General features: G+C 48.1%; 1 protein-coding gene across 5 annotated transcripts in view; it reads left to right on the forward strand.

Moving 5' to 3' along the window:
* The window catches only part of HDAC4 (histone deacetylase 4), a 171,798-nt gene that overhangs the window by 11,600 nt on the left and 144,977 nt on the right, over positions 1-15,221 (forward strand). For all 5 annotated transcript variants that reach the window (XM_056496075.1, XM_056496077.1, XM_056496076.1 and 2 more), the window contains exon 2: positions 14,121-14,370. In XM_056496075.1, the coding sequence (XP_056352050.1) occupies positions 14,349-14,370 (22 nt within the window). In that variant the 5' untranslated portion in view covers positions 14,121-14,348. The remainder of the gene's footprint in view (positions 1-14,120; positions 14,371-15,221) is intronic.

The following is a 15,221-nucleotide window of genomic DNA, read 5'->3' on the forward strand; positions in this document are numbered from 1 at the left end:
GGCTGGCATTTCCCAGCTGCTGGGCTATTCCCTTTTCCCAAGACTCTTCTCTCCTGGAGCAGCCCTGTCCATGTCTCTGCTTCTCCTCCCTGCTAGCAAACTGCTTTGTCATAACCTTCCTGCAGCACTAGGAGCCCTCCCCAGCCACCTCCTGTTGGATTGCTCTCTGCTGTGTTTGCCACAGGTTTGGGGCTGGCTTCCTGGAATTCCTGAGGCATCCCTGCTGCCTGCAGGTCCTGCTCCTGGAGAACTGGAGCCTGCTTTCATCTCCTTGCAGTGCCTGGCGTTGCAGAGGAAATTGTCCCTGTTGTGTTGTGCTGCACGTGGGAGGCTTATTCAGCCTGCAGAGGTCTGGGGATTATTTTTTACATCTCCCTAGCTTCTGTACATGCTTATTTTTTGGTGCTGGTGGTTGCCTGAAGTTCTTGATGCTTTGCCCATGTGCTGGAGTCTCGGAAGAGCAGTCCAGGACTGCTGAGGAGGTTGCAGGTTGTACTATTTTCCCTCTGTTAGGGAACAGCCTCATTGAATGCAATCAGATATTGAGGCTGAGTTCAGCCCCTGCCATGGCAGGGCAGAGATGCTCTTGCTTAGCAGTGTGCAAAATGTGTGTCTCAGACTGTAGCCAGCACTGGCCTTTTAGCTCATCTTGCTGATTCAGAGGTGGTAGGCAGATAAAATGGAGTGGAAATTAGAAATGCTTTCTTTCCCTCTGGTGTTTGAATATACATATATTATTTCACATGTATATACTTCATATATATGAAAACAAATCGTGTCTATATTCAGTATTTTCATGCATCCATATTTCTGCCTGGAGTGTCTGTCCAAACCCCAAGGACAACAGATGGATGTCCAGGGAATGCCTTTATCATCTCCTGAGTTTATCATTGCTATCAGGTCACATCAACTTCAGTTCTTGCTCTGTAATCTCTGTCTCCAGGGATGCACACTCAATACACCCTTGATTTTCTCCTCTCTGACATCTCGTGTGAAATTTGCTGTTTGTGCCTTCAGGGCAGCAAGGCCTGTTGTGTTTTGGGAAAGGGTTTTTGACTGGGTCTGGATGGATGCAGCTTTTCCAGGGTGGTTTACGTCTTTACAGAGAGTTTTTAATAGCACTTGCAAATCAGACTAATAGAAGGTAAATGGCCAGAGTTATTCATAAACACTGTGATAGTCAGAGTGGAGACTCTTTGAATAGAAAGCTTTGTTCAGGATTTCCTGGAGTGAGAAGTAAAGCTGTCTTGGTCAAAGGGAGCTGCTCTGTGTGGATTCAGTGCTGGGCTTATCTCCCTTGTTTAATGCGATAAATTTTAGCAGAATCAAAGTTGGTTCTGAGTGTTTCTGGCAGAAATGGCAGCCTATTTGCATATTTACTGGCTTCTGGGAGTCTAGATATGTCAGCAGCCTCTGCTCCTTTTCACTCGATCTTATCTCCCCATTCCATTTCAGGAAAAAATTTCTGCAATCTCCTTCCCCCCCTCCCCAGCCCTGGAGTGTGCTTTGCATGCCGAGTGCTCTGAGGTAATGGGACTCTGTATTTGCTTTGTAGTGGCCTCGAGCTTTGCTTGAATGTAAAACTGGTGCTGAAATGTAAGTGTTCAGCTGCCTGACATCCCGAGGAGGTGTTTGTCTGTCAGGGTGTGCTGAGGCTGTGCATGGTTTCCCTCAGGAAGGGGCTGCACTTGGCTGGAGGTGGCTGCATGCATTGGCTGTCAGGCCATTTTTTTCTCCTCTGCCATAATGTAGCTTTTTGATCATTATGTTCATGGAAACTCCGAATCATTTAGGTTGGAAAAGTTCTGTAAGATCATCAAATCCAACAGTTCCCCCAGCACTGCCACTGACCCATATCCCCGGGTGCCACATCCACGTGGCTTTTAAATTCCTCCAGGCATGGGGACTCCACGGTGGCCCAAGGACTGCCAACTCTCTCCACGAAGATATTTTTCTAAATATCCAATACTAACCTCCCCTGGCACAACCTGAGGCTGTTTCCTCCTGTCCTGTCACTTGTTACTAGGGGGAAAAGACCAGCCCCACCTCAGTACAACCTCCTGTCAGCTACAAGATGCATCCAGATTAACGCTTACTCAGAGAGTCTTTGGATTTGTTTAGTTTTCACTTCGTATTCTTTCCTGTTCATTTATTTCAGAGTATCCCAAGCAGCAGGTGATAAGGTGGATAAGGTGAGAGGAGATCCTGCAGAGCAGAGCTTTGGTGACTAATGGCAACTTATCTTGAAAGCTGAGCAATTCCTCCTGGTGCGGAAGCTGGAGCTGTTAGCCAGAAGTTACAGGAGCAGATTTATGAGCATGCAAAGGTGCAAAATCTCAAACTCCAGGAAAGCAAATAAAAGACCCCAAGGTTGGGCTTTGATATTTAAAAGGCTGAAGAGGGACAAAAGCAGGTGTAAATTACTTTGCTTCATTCCCACCCTGAAAGAGGTGCAAGTTTCAGGGAGGAGTATTATGTCTGTGCTGTTAAGTGTGAAAAGCCATAAAGGATTTGGTTTGTGAATGAGGAGTTCGACATCACCCAGAAGAGTACTCTGCAGCCCAGAAATCCCAAATCCTGGGCTGCATCCAAAGAACTGTGACCAGCAGGGAAGAGGGGATTTTGCCCCTCAGCCCCACTCAGGTGAGACACCTTCCTGCAGAGCTGGCCCAACCCTGGGATCCAGCACAGGAAGGGCCTGGAGCTGCTGGAGAGAGTCCAGAGGAGGCACAGAGATGCTCCAAGGGCTGGAGTCCCTCTGCTCTGGAGTCAGGCTGGGAGAGCTGGGGGTGCTCACCTGGAGAAGGGAAAGCTCCAGGGAGAGCTCAGAGCCCCTTCCAGTGCCTAAAGGGGCTCCAGGAGAGCTGGAGAGGGACTGGGGACAAGGGATGGAGGGACAGGACACAGGGAATGGCTCCCACTGCCAGAGGGCAGGGATGGATGGGATATTGGGAATTAGGAATTGTTCCCTGTGAGGGTGGGCAGCCCCTGGCACAGGGTGCCCAGAGCAGCTGTGGCTGCCCCTGGATCCCTGGCAGTGTCCAAGGCCAGGTTGGACACTGGGGCTTGGAGCAGCCTGGGACAGTGGGAGGTGTCCCTGCCCATGGCAGGGGGTGGCACTGGATGGGCTTTGAGGCCCTTTCCAACCCAAACCCTAAGTTAGGGCTCCAAGGCTTTCTTGAGGACATGGAGTTGAAATCCCTTTCTGACTGTGGCTGACAGTATTGTAAAACACACCTTAACAAGCCTTCGTGGCAGGTACTGTGTCAGTCCTTGAAATACGGCCAACGTTTTGTGTGGCTTTACAGTCCAGTTTTTGTTTTTCCAAGAACAATTCCAGTTTGCCTTGCTGTGTTCACATTGTGCAAACAGGCAAAATGGGCCATATAAAATGTAAATGCTAAAGTAAATGGAGCAGCCCTTCCTTCACACTGATTTAAAGAACCACTGTGATGCTGAGAGCAACCCCTGCAAAGTAAGTTCCCAGAAGTTTGCTGGCCTTTGTCTGTCAAGGTAACTGCAGGTACTTCTTTAAAGGATTTTGTTCCTCTTTGGTTTTGGTGGTGTTATAAAACAGATAAATATACTATAAACAACCTGAAACCTCCTGAAGTCTGAGAGGTGCCAGTTGCTCCTTCCTTGCTTTTCTTGCTTGTCAGCTTTTAAGACTGAAATACTTACCTGAAGATTCTTGTTTTCATTAAAGGGTGATGCTGGTCATGAAAAATGTAGCCCTGTTCAGAGGGGTACAACAGAGGAACTTACAAGTTTGTGGTGATTGACTTGGTTTTCTATCCTAGCCGTAGATGTGGCTGAAAAATGTTAATTGTGATTTAAAACTGGAAATCGTGGAATCCCTGTGAATACAAAGCCCTATATTTATTTCAGCTTCCTGTGGGGATTCCTGCCCATGCAGTTACTAGCAGTCTGGGACTTGGAGTCTCAGCAGCTTTGGCAGAGGAGCTGGGGACTGCCCTGTGTCCAGAGGGATGATCCTGTCAGCAGAGGGATGCTGTGAGTTGTTTCAGGTTTTCCCAACATATAAAAGCAAATGGTACTGCACTTTAAAGGTGAAGTTATGAGTTCTTGTTTTCTGTTTGGTGCATTATCCTTCATGCTCGTATGTAAATTTTGGATTTAGGTAAAGCTCCTTTGGGTAAGATACACAAGTGCACAGTGCACTCATAGGCTGTATGACATTTTTATTGGCAGTAGAAAAACAGGTCCTTTAAAAGGAAAAAGGACAGAGTGGCACCACACTTTGGGGTTGGGGTGAGATGCTCTTCCAGGTCCCTTCCAGCCCAAACCATTCTGGGATTCCATGATCCTGTGCAGTTATTGGGACTGGGGTCTGGCTGCTTGGGTGGTTGTGAGAAGGGCAACATTTTGGTACTGTTACTGGCATTCAGTGCCAGACAGGAGGAGTAAAACATGCAGAAATGTAAACTTTGGAGCCTGTGCTGGGATCCCAAAGCTTTTGTGGGTGAGGGTGTGCTGTGCCCAATGAGCTGGGCATCAGCCAAGGGTGAGGGTGCTCTCCTAAGCCCTGCTGACATTCCTGCAGTGTGGCTTGGGAAGCACAGCCCAGTTCTGGGAGGCAGAGTTAGGGGACACTGGAGGACAGGAGTGACACGGGAAGTCCTCAAACAAAATAGCTTTTTGGAGGTGGACAGTGTTGGACCCAGTAGCTGAGGCATGAAAAAATGTAATGAACACTGAGTTAAAGTGGCTCCTCCAGAGAGAGCGGCTGGAAGAGGCTCCGTGGGCAGATGTGGAGAGGCACCCCTCTGCCTGGAAGGAGGGTGAGCTCGTGCTGGGGCCACGAGGTGATCCCAGACAGCCTCTGGAGAGGGGACAGCGCAGGGGGAGCTTAGCATGGCCCTGTGTGGCTCCAGGCTGGTTTAGGGGCTGGCAGCGGCCGTGCTGCAGATGAGAGCGCGCCAGCCGCTGGGATCTGTGCCGGTGCCGCTGTCCTGCAGCCGACAGCACGGGGCTAAATGTCCACTCCACAGTGATGCAATGTGTTTGTGGAGACCTTGGGGTGTGCTTCCTTCCCAGAGCATGCTAAAGGTCAGGACTGCCAAAGCCATGGGGGCAGTAGGTGGGAATGGCAGCGAGGTTAGCATAGGGCGATGCAGAGCAGCATGAAGCTTCTGAATCAAACTGGCCCTTCCAGAAAAGGCTTGAGGAAATGTCTCACCAGACAAAAGAGCTGTAAGAGTTGTGTGGCAGGCTTGCTTGGGTGTTCAGACCAAATTATTTTCTCTTGGTAATCAGAGAGCATTCAATTAAAAAAAAAAACCAAAAAAAAAAAAACCCCAAAAAAACTAGGCTGACCTTAAACAATGTTTGTTCTTTAAAAAAAGTCAATATTCTTTTTCCAAGTTAATGAAGTAATTAACAGTGATTGATGACACATGTACTCAGCTATTTTATGCTGGGAGACCAGATGGGTTAGGCACAGCTAGTGACCAGTAATTCTGATTCTTTGTCAGAAGGAACAAGAAGTTCAGATGTGCTGGCACAGCTCAAGTACGTGAAGAGAAAAGGTAAATGCTTTTCTCTCTGCCTTTGCCTACCTGAGGAGTTGAAAAACAACTCCAGATAAAGAATTGCTTTCAGCCAGTGAGGTGAGCTCCCTATCTGTTGACCCCACAGTCTCTTCCTGGCACTGAAAATATTCTTGGAGGGATTCTGGATAAAAATAATATGGACTTAGAGAAGGGTTTGGGTCTGAAGGGACCTGAAAAACCATCTAGTTCTACCCCCCTGCCATGGGCAGGGTTGCCCCTCACTGGTTCAGGTTCCAACCTGGCCTGGAATATTCAATTTTTAATCACTTCTCAGTCAAGCATTTAAGAGGAGATTTGATTTTTGTGCTCCTGGGTGTGTGCAGTGAGGGTGATCTGCAAGGCAGGGATGAAGAAATGGGATTAACTCCCAGTCTGCGTTCACCTTCTGTCAAGCACTACTTTCAGCCATCTGATTTGGACTTCTTCGAACGTGCAAATAGTAGGATGGAGGAAAAACATGGAACTGGGAAAGAAGAGGGCCTCAGGAAAAGCCAAGACAGTAGATTTTTATAGGTAGCTCTGCCCAATTTGTGCCGACTCCTGCGAGGCTCCGGTAGCAGCTGGAACAGGCTCCCGAGGCAGACTTTTATCCTTTCTCCCTCCCACGCGGATCCATCTGTGAGACTGCTTGTTCTTGCTGCTCTTGCTGAGAAACTGGATCGAGCTCAGAAGCATCCTGCTCTTTCAGACCCTCTGCCAGAGTCTTGCTAGTCAAGGAGGGCTCTGTATCCCTGCAGATTTGCACAGTCCCAGGTTCCAAGCAGTCGCTTGCGTTTCTGAATCTGCAGCTCTTCCTGCTTGACTCCGAAAAAAAACAATTTCCAAGCTGTTGGCCACTTTAAATTAGAGCTCCCACGGTGTGAACATGAGGTGGTATTTCCAGATTTGCTCAGGATGTTTTGTTCAGAGTCTTGCGTGACTCTTGGGAGGATTTAGGTTCACTCCTCATGTGCTTGGTTGTTCCCAAAGTGGTTTTGCTTCTCTGTGTATTTGGGATCCCTGCAATGCTTTCCACATCAATACTTGTTGAGGTCTAAAAACTGCCCAGTGGTATTGCTGTGAAATCTGTGGAAGCAGAAATTGTGTGAATACTCCTGTGTGTTCCTAGCAAGGAAGGAGAAGGGGCAAAAAACTTCTGTGGTTTTGGGTGTCCACCAGAAGTCATATTTTTCTTTCTAGCTGTGGAGGCACCTTTGGTTTTCAGAGCAGCTCTAAGTGCTCCTGGTCAAGGGTGGTGATTTGCAAAAGTGTCTGTGCAAGGTACCATGAGGGATTTCCTCAGTTTGAAAGTTAGTGAGGAAAATACTGCCACGAGTGAGCTCAATAGTGTCAGTTTTGTATTAATTTAGCATTGAAATGGGCGAAGGGTGTCCTCACTTCCACTGAGATACCAAGTTTTCAGTTTGGGCTGGTGTCTCAGCGCTTGGATTTCCAGAGGTGAAGTGCAGCATTGCCACTAGGGATCAGTCTGAGCACCTGACTTTGAGAAGCAAGTGAAAAGAGCCTGGAAAAAGCAGCTTTACCCAGGGAATCTGTGTGCCCTGGAAATCTGTTGTGGAGCATCCCTTGACAATAAGAAGCAAAAGGATGGGAAACTGTAGAAATTGTTCTCCTTGATTTTTTTTTTTTGCAGAGAATTTCTGTTACACGTAATTAGATTAATTATTTCCACCTAGGTTTGCCACCCTTCCAAAGCTGCAGATTATTTCTATGTTAATAAAGCAGCTCATAATTAGTTAATAGTGTCCTGCCATTTGTGGCTGTTGTTCATTTTGTTTCTGATGGTGACTTAAGTGCACGTGTTATGTGTTATTTGTATGTTATAATATACTCCTTATGTTGCAGTGACTTGCTTATGGAATAATGGCAGGACTGCTCCCAAAGGCAGCTCCTGGATGGATGAACTGGGGAAGTTCAGAGCAGGTGTTGGTTAGTCCTGGACTCCTGGTGCACACACACATATGCAGAGTGTAATTTAAGAGATAGGACAAATGTGCTGAGAGATGGAACCTCTCCTACAGAACCTGTCCTGAGGTCACGGTGTTTGTTGTGAGCACACAGGCAGCGAATCCTCAGCGTGTGTGTGAGCTGGAGAGTGGTGGAAGTTTCAGGGAGAGGTGTTTGTTTGGCTCAGGGCTGGCATGTGAGAGCCTCTTATGATAGCTGGTGGGGAAATGGCAGCATTTGCTAGCCAAATGCAGCGGGGGCTGCTTCCTTGAAGTGCTGCTGTGGTTCTGAGGTGTGCTTGGATTGCTGTGCTGAGCTTTGATCTCAAAGGCAGTGCTGGTGCTCAGGGAAACAATGCTTGGCAAAGGTGGGATGTCCTGGCAAAGAGGGCTGGACTGGCCAATCTGGATCCTCCTGGCCAGGGCATGTTTGTACCTGGGGCTCCCTTGGAGAGGAGCTGTTGGTAATAGCTGGACTAGGCTGGGTGTCCTGTTTAATTGTTACTTACACAATTCTAACTGTAGTGTAGGCTTCAGAGGTCATACTGCTTGTACTCCCTGTCCCCCTTCCATGAGGCTTCTTGAGTTTTGTGTAAACACTCCCACTTGCCAGTATTTCCCTTAACTTACTGAGTGCAGGTGTGGACACTGCAAAGAATCTGATATGTGATTTCAGTGCAATATAGAAAGTTTTGCAGAGCAAAATTTATATTTTGTTGGATGGGGTTGTCAGGTCTGTGTGGTGCAATGAGTTGGTTTGATGACTGTAGGTTGGTGTCTAGGTGAGATTTTAAAGTGTTTGAGAGTCTTTAAAAGTACTTGATTGCCACGTTCTCCAGCAGCATCCAAGAGAATGTACCTTGGGAGGCTTTTCACAGCAGGACATGCACATGGTGATACTTCTCAAACAGTGATTTGCCTCATGGGCTTCTTGGCCTCGTGCCCCTGGTGCTTGTCCTCTTTCATAAGAAACTTGTCCATTTGCTTTTGGAATTCGGGAGAACTTTTGTTTTTTCCAGCACCCCAAGAAAGAGTTTATCAGTACAGCTAAGGAGTAGCAGGCAATGCAGAGAGCGCACTGTCAATTGTGCTTTTCCCAAATTATGGACCCTTCACTTCCTTCTCGGTCCACTTAGCTTCTCACCCAGCAAAAGTAGGGGAAAAAGTTCTAGCTCTGACAGAAATAGATGGAAAGCTGAATGATCAGTGATTTATCTGTGTTGATCATGATTCTGCGTCACTATGATATCTTTAAGTCACCTCTCTCTGAGCTGCAGGTTTATTATAATCTGCTTCACCTACATGAGGAATTTTTACCACACTTCTGATGGTGTTTTTCTTGCCCTTTTGAAACTCTCACACTGTGTACTTGGAAAAGGAGGGGAGGTTGTCCAGATCTGCACAAAATGCCCATGGTTTTGGAGGAACTGGCCTAACACAGCAGCAAGTTCTCTTCTTTATTTTTATTTTTTGTTATTCCATGGTAATCCATTTCTCTTCTGGCCACAGTTGAGCATTAAGCTGATAGTAGGTTTTACAGTGTCACCTACTATTCTCACAATGTGTGTTTAGAGACAGAAAACTGCTTAGAGACTCCAAACTCTTTGAGGGGGGTATCTGATGGTGTTTGAGGTTTGCAGCTACATTTCCTGGAAGAGGTCTGAGTATTGCTGGAACTGTAGGAAAAGCAGCACTTCTGGGCAGTGCTTGTGGAACCTGCTCTCCTGAGACAGATCCAGTGCAGCTGTATTCTGCAGAAACAGGAGTTTGAGGGGATGTTGTCACAGGGCTCTGGAGGTCCTGGGGACTGCTGCTGTTGGTTTTGCCACCTTGCAAAGTGGTGGCTGGGAAATGATGGTCCCTGGAGGGGAGGTGAGCTTGGGAGGCTGTTTTACACTGGCACTGCTCTAAAGAAAGCAGCCTGGCCTAGTGGAAGGTGTCCCTGCCCATGCCAGGGGTTTGCAGTGTGGTGGGCTTTGAGGTCCCTTCCAGCCCAAGCCATTCCATCATGCTAAATGAAGATACTGTAAATCTCCCTGTGGTCACAGTGAATTGTTTCCAGGCACCTCTAAGCCTCTTCCTTCCCTCCTCTTTTCATGTATGGATCCTGTATTGGCAGTATTTTATAAACAAACTCTGAGAAGCAAAGGCAGCTTTTCCCCCCTCTGGTTAAAGTGCAGGATCTGTTGTCAAAGGAGATTTAATCGATAAATCTCTGAGAGAGGCTGTCCCTCCCTTCAGGTTGGAGTGTTTGTGTCAGCTCAGGGCTGTTTGCTTCTAAACGCAGCGAGGAATGTAATTTTGGGGGAAAAAGCAACAATCCCCGTGTAATGGATCTGTGCCAGGCAGAAGGCTCAGCGGTGACGCCTTTTGGAAGGTGGTGGTGGGTGTTTCCATGGCTTTTGGAGAGCCAAGCCCACGGTGCTGCTGGAGTGCTGCTAGAGGAGAGCCAGGATGTGGATAGGGCCGCCTAGCATCCCTTTGTTGCACCGAGAGCTCCAAGGGATGCTGGCAGCAGTGCTGCTGCTGTGGCAGGCAGAGCCCGGGCAGCAGAGCTCCTGGTCCCGCAGTAACCCGGCTGACTCAGCTCTGAAAGCCCAGCCTCAGGCCAAGATTCTTATCGGGGCTGAAGAGCAATTAAAGCTCTGAAAAACTGAGCTCTGTAAATAAAGTTCTGCGGTGACTGTCATTAGTGGTTGCCGCACATCTGGACTTGTGATGCCACAGGGGCACATCTGGAAGGGGTTGGGAGGAGGAAGGTGAGCGTTCCTGCTCCCACAGAATCACAGAACACAAAGGGGTTGGAAGGGGCTTTAAAGATCATCTTGTTCCACCCCCCTGTGCCTTTCACTGTCCCAGTTTGCTCCAAGCCCCATCCAGCCTGGTCTTGAGCAGTGCCAGGGGTGTATCCACATGTTCCTTGGGCAACCTGTGCCCAGTGGCTCACCACCCTCACAATAAAACATTTCTTCCTCATACCTACATTCCCACTGTTTTCAGTTTGCACCCATTATTCCTTGTCCCTTCACTGCAGTTCCTGATGCAGAGTCCCTCTCCAGCTTCCTCACAGCCCCTTCAAATAATTGAATGTTGCTTTGAGGTCTCCATGTAACCTTCTCCAGGCTGGACAACCCCAGCTTTCTCAGCCTTTTTGTAGGGGAGCTGCTCCAGGCCTCTTATCAACAATCATTCTTGTGGCAGAACTGTGAGATTCTTATGTTTACAAAAAACCAAAAAAACCAAAAACCTTTCTGCTTGGGTAGGAGAAGATCTGGAATGACTTCAAATCCAGGGAAGGCGCCTTGTGAGGGCTGGTGGTTTTCTGAGGCACCAAACCAGGGAGAAATGAGGTACTTTGACAGGGGCTGCAGCACCTCAGCCTGTCCTGCAGGAACAGAGGCTTGTTTGGGGCTGTGACGGGGGGGTGACAGCACTCAGACCACAGCCACCCTCTGCTCCTGGGATGTGGTGAGGATAGAGCTGCTGATGCACCAGCCCCTGCACTTTTAGGGAGCCTGTGCTCTCAGATGTGCCCTGCTAGAAGCAGGCTGAAATAAACAGGCATTAAGTGGTTTCCTTGTGCTCCTGTTCCTGGGATTTTTAAAAGTCCAGCAGTGACCGGACTCTGAAAATTGTCCTGTAAGGCAGGAAATGTGATGATCCCAGTCCTGATTGAATGACAAAGCTGCTGGTTTGAACCTGCAGTTCTCTGGGCACTTCCCGCAGTGCCACCTTCCCTGTCCGTGGCTGCTGTCCCAGCCCTTCCCTCGCTCTGTGTCCAGGGATGTGCCAAACCTGGCACGCTCCCCATGGCCCTGCTTGCTGTCTGCCAGGCCAGCTCCCGTGGCCACCAGCTGCTCCTGGGGCTTGTGGCACGCTCCGGCTGTCTGTGCCCATCTCTGCTCCCAGCTGGAGCCCAGCAGGGCCTGAGGTGGCCCTGGTCCCCCAAAAGCCAGGGGTGAGCCTTGCTGTGACCCGTGTGGCCGAGGCAGGGGGGTCTGGGGGTCCTGCAGCGTGTGGGGTGCCCCTGGGCAGGTGTCCCTGGGCCAGTGCCTGCCCGTGCTGGACAGGAATGTGCCTCTGGAATGATGCTCAGGGTGGACTCGCTGTTCCTCAGCCCAAAGGTGATTGCCCTTGTCCCGGGAGGCACTGGAGCAGAAGTTAAACAAACTTGGGCTTGTTTTTCTTTTTAATTTTTTTTTTTTTTTAAAGAGATAATTTGCTTGGAAAACCCTGTAGACCTCCCGATACCTGAGGCATAGGGATAGACAGCGTTTTGCTTCTTTTAATTTGAGGAGTGTTCTCCTTGAGATAGTGGCAAAAGGACAAATTCACAGAATTGTTGCAGGTGGAGGCCTGGCAGCTGCTCATTGGTCTGCACAGAGATCAGTGCAAGGGCTTCCTGAAAATTATAGTTTGTGGGGAGGTAATTTGGGACATGTCTGCCGTGTCCTGGAGAGAATCATGGAATCACAAAATGATTGGAAGGGACCTTAAAACCCATCTCATTCCACCTCCAGACTTCTGCAAGCCCCTGGCCTTGGACTCTTCCAGGGATGGGACAGAAGTAGGAATAGATTAAACTGGCGATGCTGATGAATGAATTTGGTTCTATTCATTCAGTCCAGTTTCTTTGGGAAACTTTCCACTGTTCACAGTCACATTTTCATTCTTGTGCTGGGAAAATGAGGACATGGAGATCCGGTAGCTCCACTCCAAATCCTTCTTGTCTACAGCTGAGATGGCTTATGTTACAACAGTACCTGCTGGTTTTAATGGAAATAAATTATGTTAGTATCTTGCTAATGCCTGGTCTAAGCTGACCCAGCTCTGTTTAACAGGATGTGCTGATTAATGGGACTGGAACATCTTGAACATTTGGGATGGCAAAGACCTGCAGGGGTTAGAAATGACATTTAAGTGATTTTCTCTCGAATTTGACGCGTGACACGGAACGCGTTCCAGGTCTCTAAGAATGCAAGATGGGCAGAGAGGAACTTGGAGAGTGGTGATGCTGAGACACTTGGGCTGCAGAGAAACAGCCAATTAAAGAGGGTTTTCAATGAAGCACAGCAAGGAAGGGACTGTGTTCAGCAGTGCCTGCCGGGGCCTTTTCCTGCACATCAGAGAAGTAACTTTCGAAAGCCCGTCCTGAGCCACTGTGCCCGTGCTGGAAGTCTCAGACCTGGTTTTACTTCTTGGAAGGGAACACACAAATCTGAGTGTGCTAAGAGCTCTTCCAGGAATAGCCAGCATTGCCTGAAATGCTGTGGCACAGCCACACTGTGGGCAGATGCTCCTTGTGAAAGGCAGGAGCAGCTCCCATCACAGCTGCCATTGCCTGCCCCAGCGGTGCTGCAGGGCACCACTCCTTGGGAGCTGCTGCTGGAGCAGTTTGGGGTGAGCAGAGTCAGCTGGATCCATGGGGATGGGCTGGAGGGGCTGCTGCCAGCAGGGTGACCTCACCCCAGTGCTGGATGATGCCTGGCTGGGCAAGAGGAGCTCCCCTGGTTACCTAGCGGGGCTGGGCTGCTGCTCTTGTGGTGTTTTATGGTGCAGAGAAGGGAAGTCACTGTGGCTGTGGGATACCCTGCATAAAGGACACAGCCAGGTTCAGTCTGGACCAGTGGTAGAGCAGAAGCCCTGAAACAGCTTGCCTGTAAAACAAGGCTGCTCAGGAATCCAGAATGGTTTGGGTGGAAAGGAACCTGAAAGCCCATCTCACCCCCTGCCATGGGCAGGGACACCTTCCACTATCCCTGGTTGCTCCAAGCCCTGTCTAACCTGGCCTTGGACACTCTCAGGGATGGGAAATACTGGATGTCACTTGGTATAGTGGCAGAAAAACCCTGACCCCCCAAAATGAACTTGAGCAAGTTCTTTTGGTGTAAGGGTGGCTGGTTAGGTCAGCATGGGTCTCAGGTGGGGTTTCTCCAAGCCAGGGTGTCTACTGCTTCTCTACTTCCATATTTTGAGGAGCAGGGGCCAGGGGTTGCTGACTGTGGGTTATTTCCCCTCTGTTCTCTCTCCCTCCCTGTAATACACAGCTTCAAAATAATTGAGAATGGTGGATTTTTTCCCCCTGGGGCAGTATGGAGCTGATTCTGAGTAATCTGCTGGAGGCTTAGGTAGAGTGGGAGTGGAATTGATTGTGTGGGTTTTTTTCCTTCCTGCTCCAAGACCACTTCTTGGCACTGAGGAATTTTTCTTTAGACTTCTCTGGGGAACAGATGCGTGAAGTACAGTTACCACTCATACATATGGCTTTTAAAATATGGAAGCTGTTGGACTGAAGTGGCTTCATATGGTGCTGTTGGAGGATGAGAATTAACATGGAATTTTGGGTTTCTGAGGCTTGAATGTGTCGTTGGAAAGTTGTTATCTTTGTTTTTTTAAAAAATAATGTTAAGTATTAATCTGCATCTTTATAGTTATTAATCAAAGTAACATTTACAACTCTGAAAATTACTCTCTCTGCAGCCCTTAATGCCTAAAATAGCATTGTAGTTAAATCTCAGGGATAAATAGGTTATATAATGTACAATTTAAATGGCTGTTAATCTTAATTTGCTAACGCAGACATATTTTTCTTTAATTGCAGGTTCCCATTTTAAAAGCCATTGGAAGACACTCTGCCACCCTCTTGGATTACTTCCCATACGACTCATCATGTCACTGTGCCCTGGATTTTACAAGGTGGCCATGATTTAATCCCCACTTCCCACTCCTATGTATTGGTGAAGCACTGGAGCTCTTTTGAGCTGCTGTTACTCCCGTGGGAACTGATCTGTCTCGAATCCCTTCTCCCAAGGACTAGACATTGCCAGCAATGAGCTCCCAAAGCCATCCAGGTAAGGGCAAGGCCACTTGGAGTGCCAGCAGCCACCCCAAAACACAGTTTGTTGCATGCACACACCTTTGAGTCATGCTGAAATGGTCATCCAGACGCCTTCCCTTTCCTACTTCGTCTAAAATTTTGTGTGAAGGTGGAAAGTGCCGCTGCTGTTACCAAGAGTTACAAGGAAGTTTTTACCTTTTCAGGTTTTCTTTGTTTTTGTTCCAAAATTTGGGTTTCTAATCATTGCATCAGTGAAAGTTGGTATTTTCTGGGTCATTAAGCAGATGTTTAATTTGTTAAATCTGTGCTGATGAGCCTTAATGACATGGAGTGTACCTCCAAGGAACGGGCATGGTTCTGCTGGTGCCTTTGTTGATATTTAAGAAAACTCTTGGATTTTAAAGTACTTTTTAATAGGAAGGAATAGTTTTGCTGGAACAAAAGTCAATTGATCCACCTCAATGCTGTCTGGGGATTATCCCTAATGTGTCTTGTAATTTGAGGCATGATTCATCACTACCAAATTGTGCATTTTCTGTCTGTCAGGAGGATCTGTAGCTGCTCAGTTACCTGCTTTCCAGCTTAAAGGTGCCTCACATTTGTTTTGAAGGAGTTTGGGGCAACTCTTGTGTTAGGCAGAGCTTTGTAAGAGGAATTTTAACTGTTCTTGGGCTGTTTCAGTTTATGGTACAGAACTGGCTGCTGGGAAGCAAATAATCCAACAAGGCACATAGAAGGACTTACTTCACTCTGCTTCTGAGAGATTACTCTGTGACTTCACTTTAATCAGGTTGGGGTTAACAAGTAAGGCTGAAGTGCTAAAAGCCAGAGAACAGCTCCTAACATTTAAGGAACCACTTGTTT

This window comes from Oenanthe melanoleuca, chromosome 7 (genome assembly GCF_029582105.1).
Source record: "Oenanthe melanoleuca isolate GR-GAL-2019-014 chromosome 7, OMel1.0, whole genome shotgun sequence".
In the NCBI taxonomy this organism is placed as follows: domain Eukaryota; kingdom Metazoa; phylum Chordata; class Aves; order Passeriformes; family Muscicapidae; genus Oenanthe; species Oenanthe melanoleuca.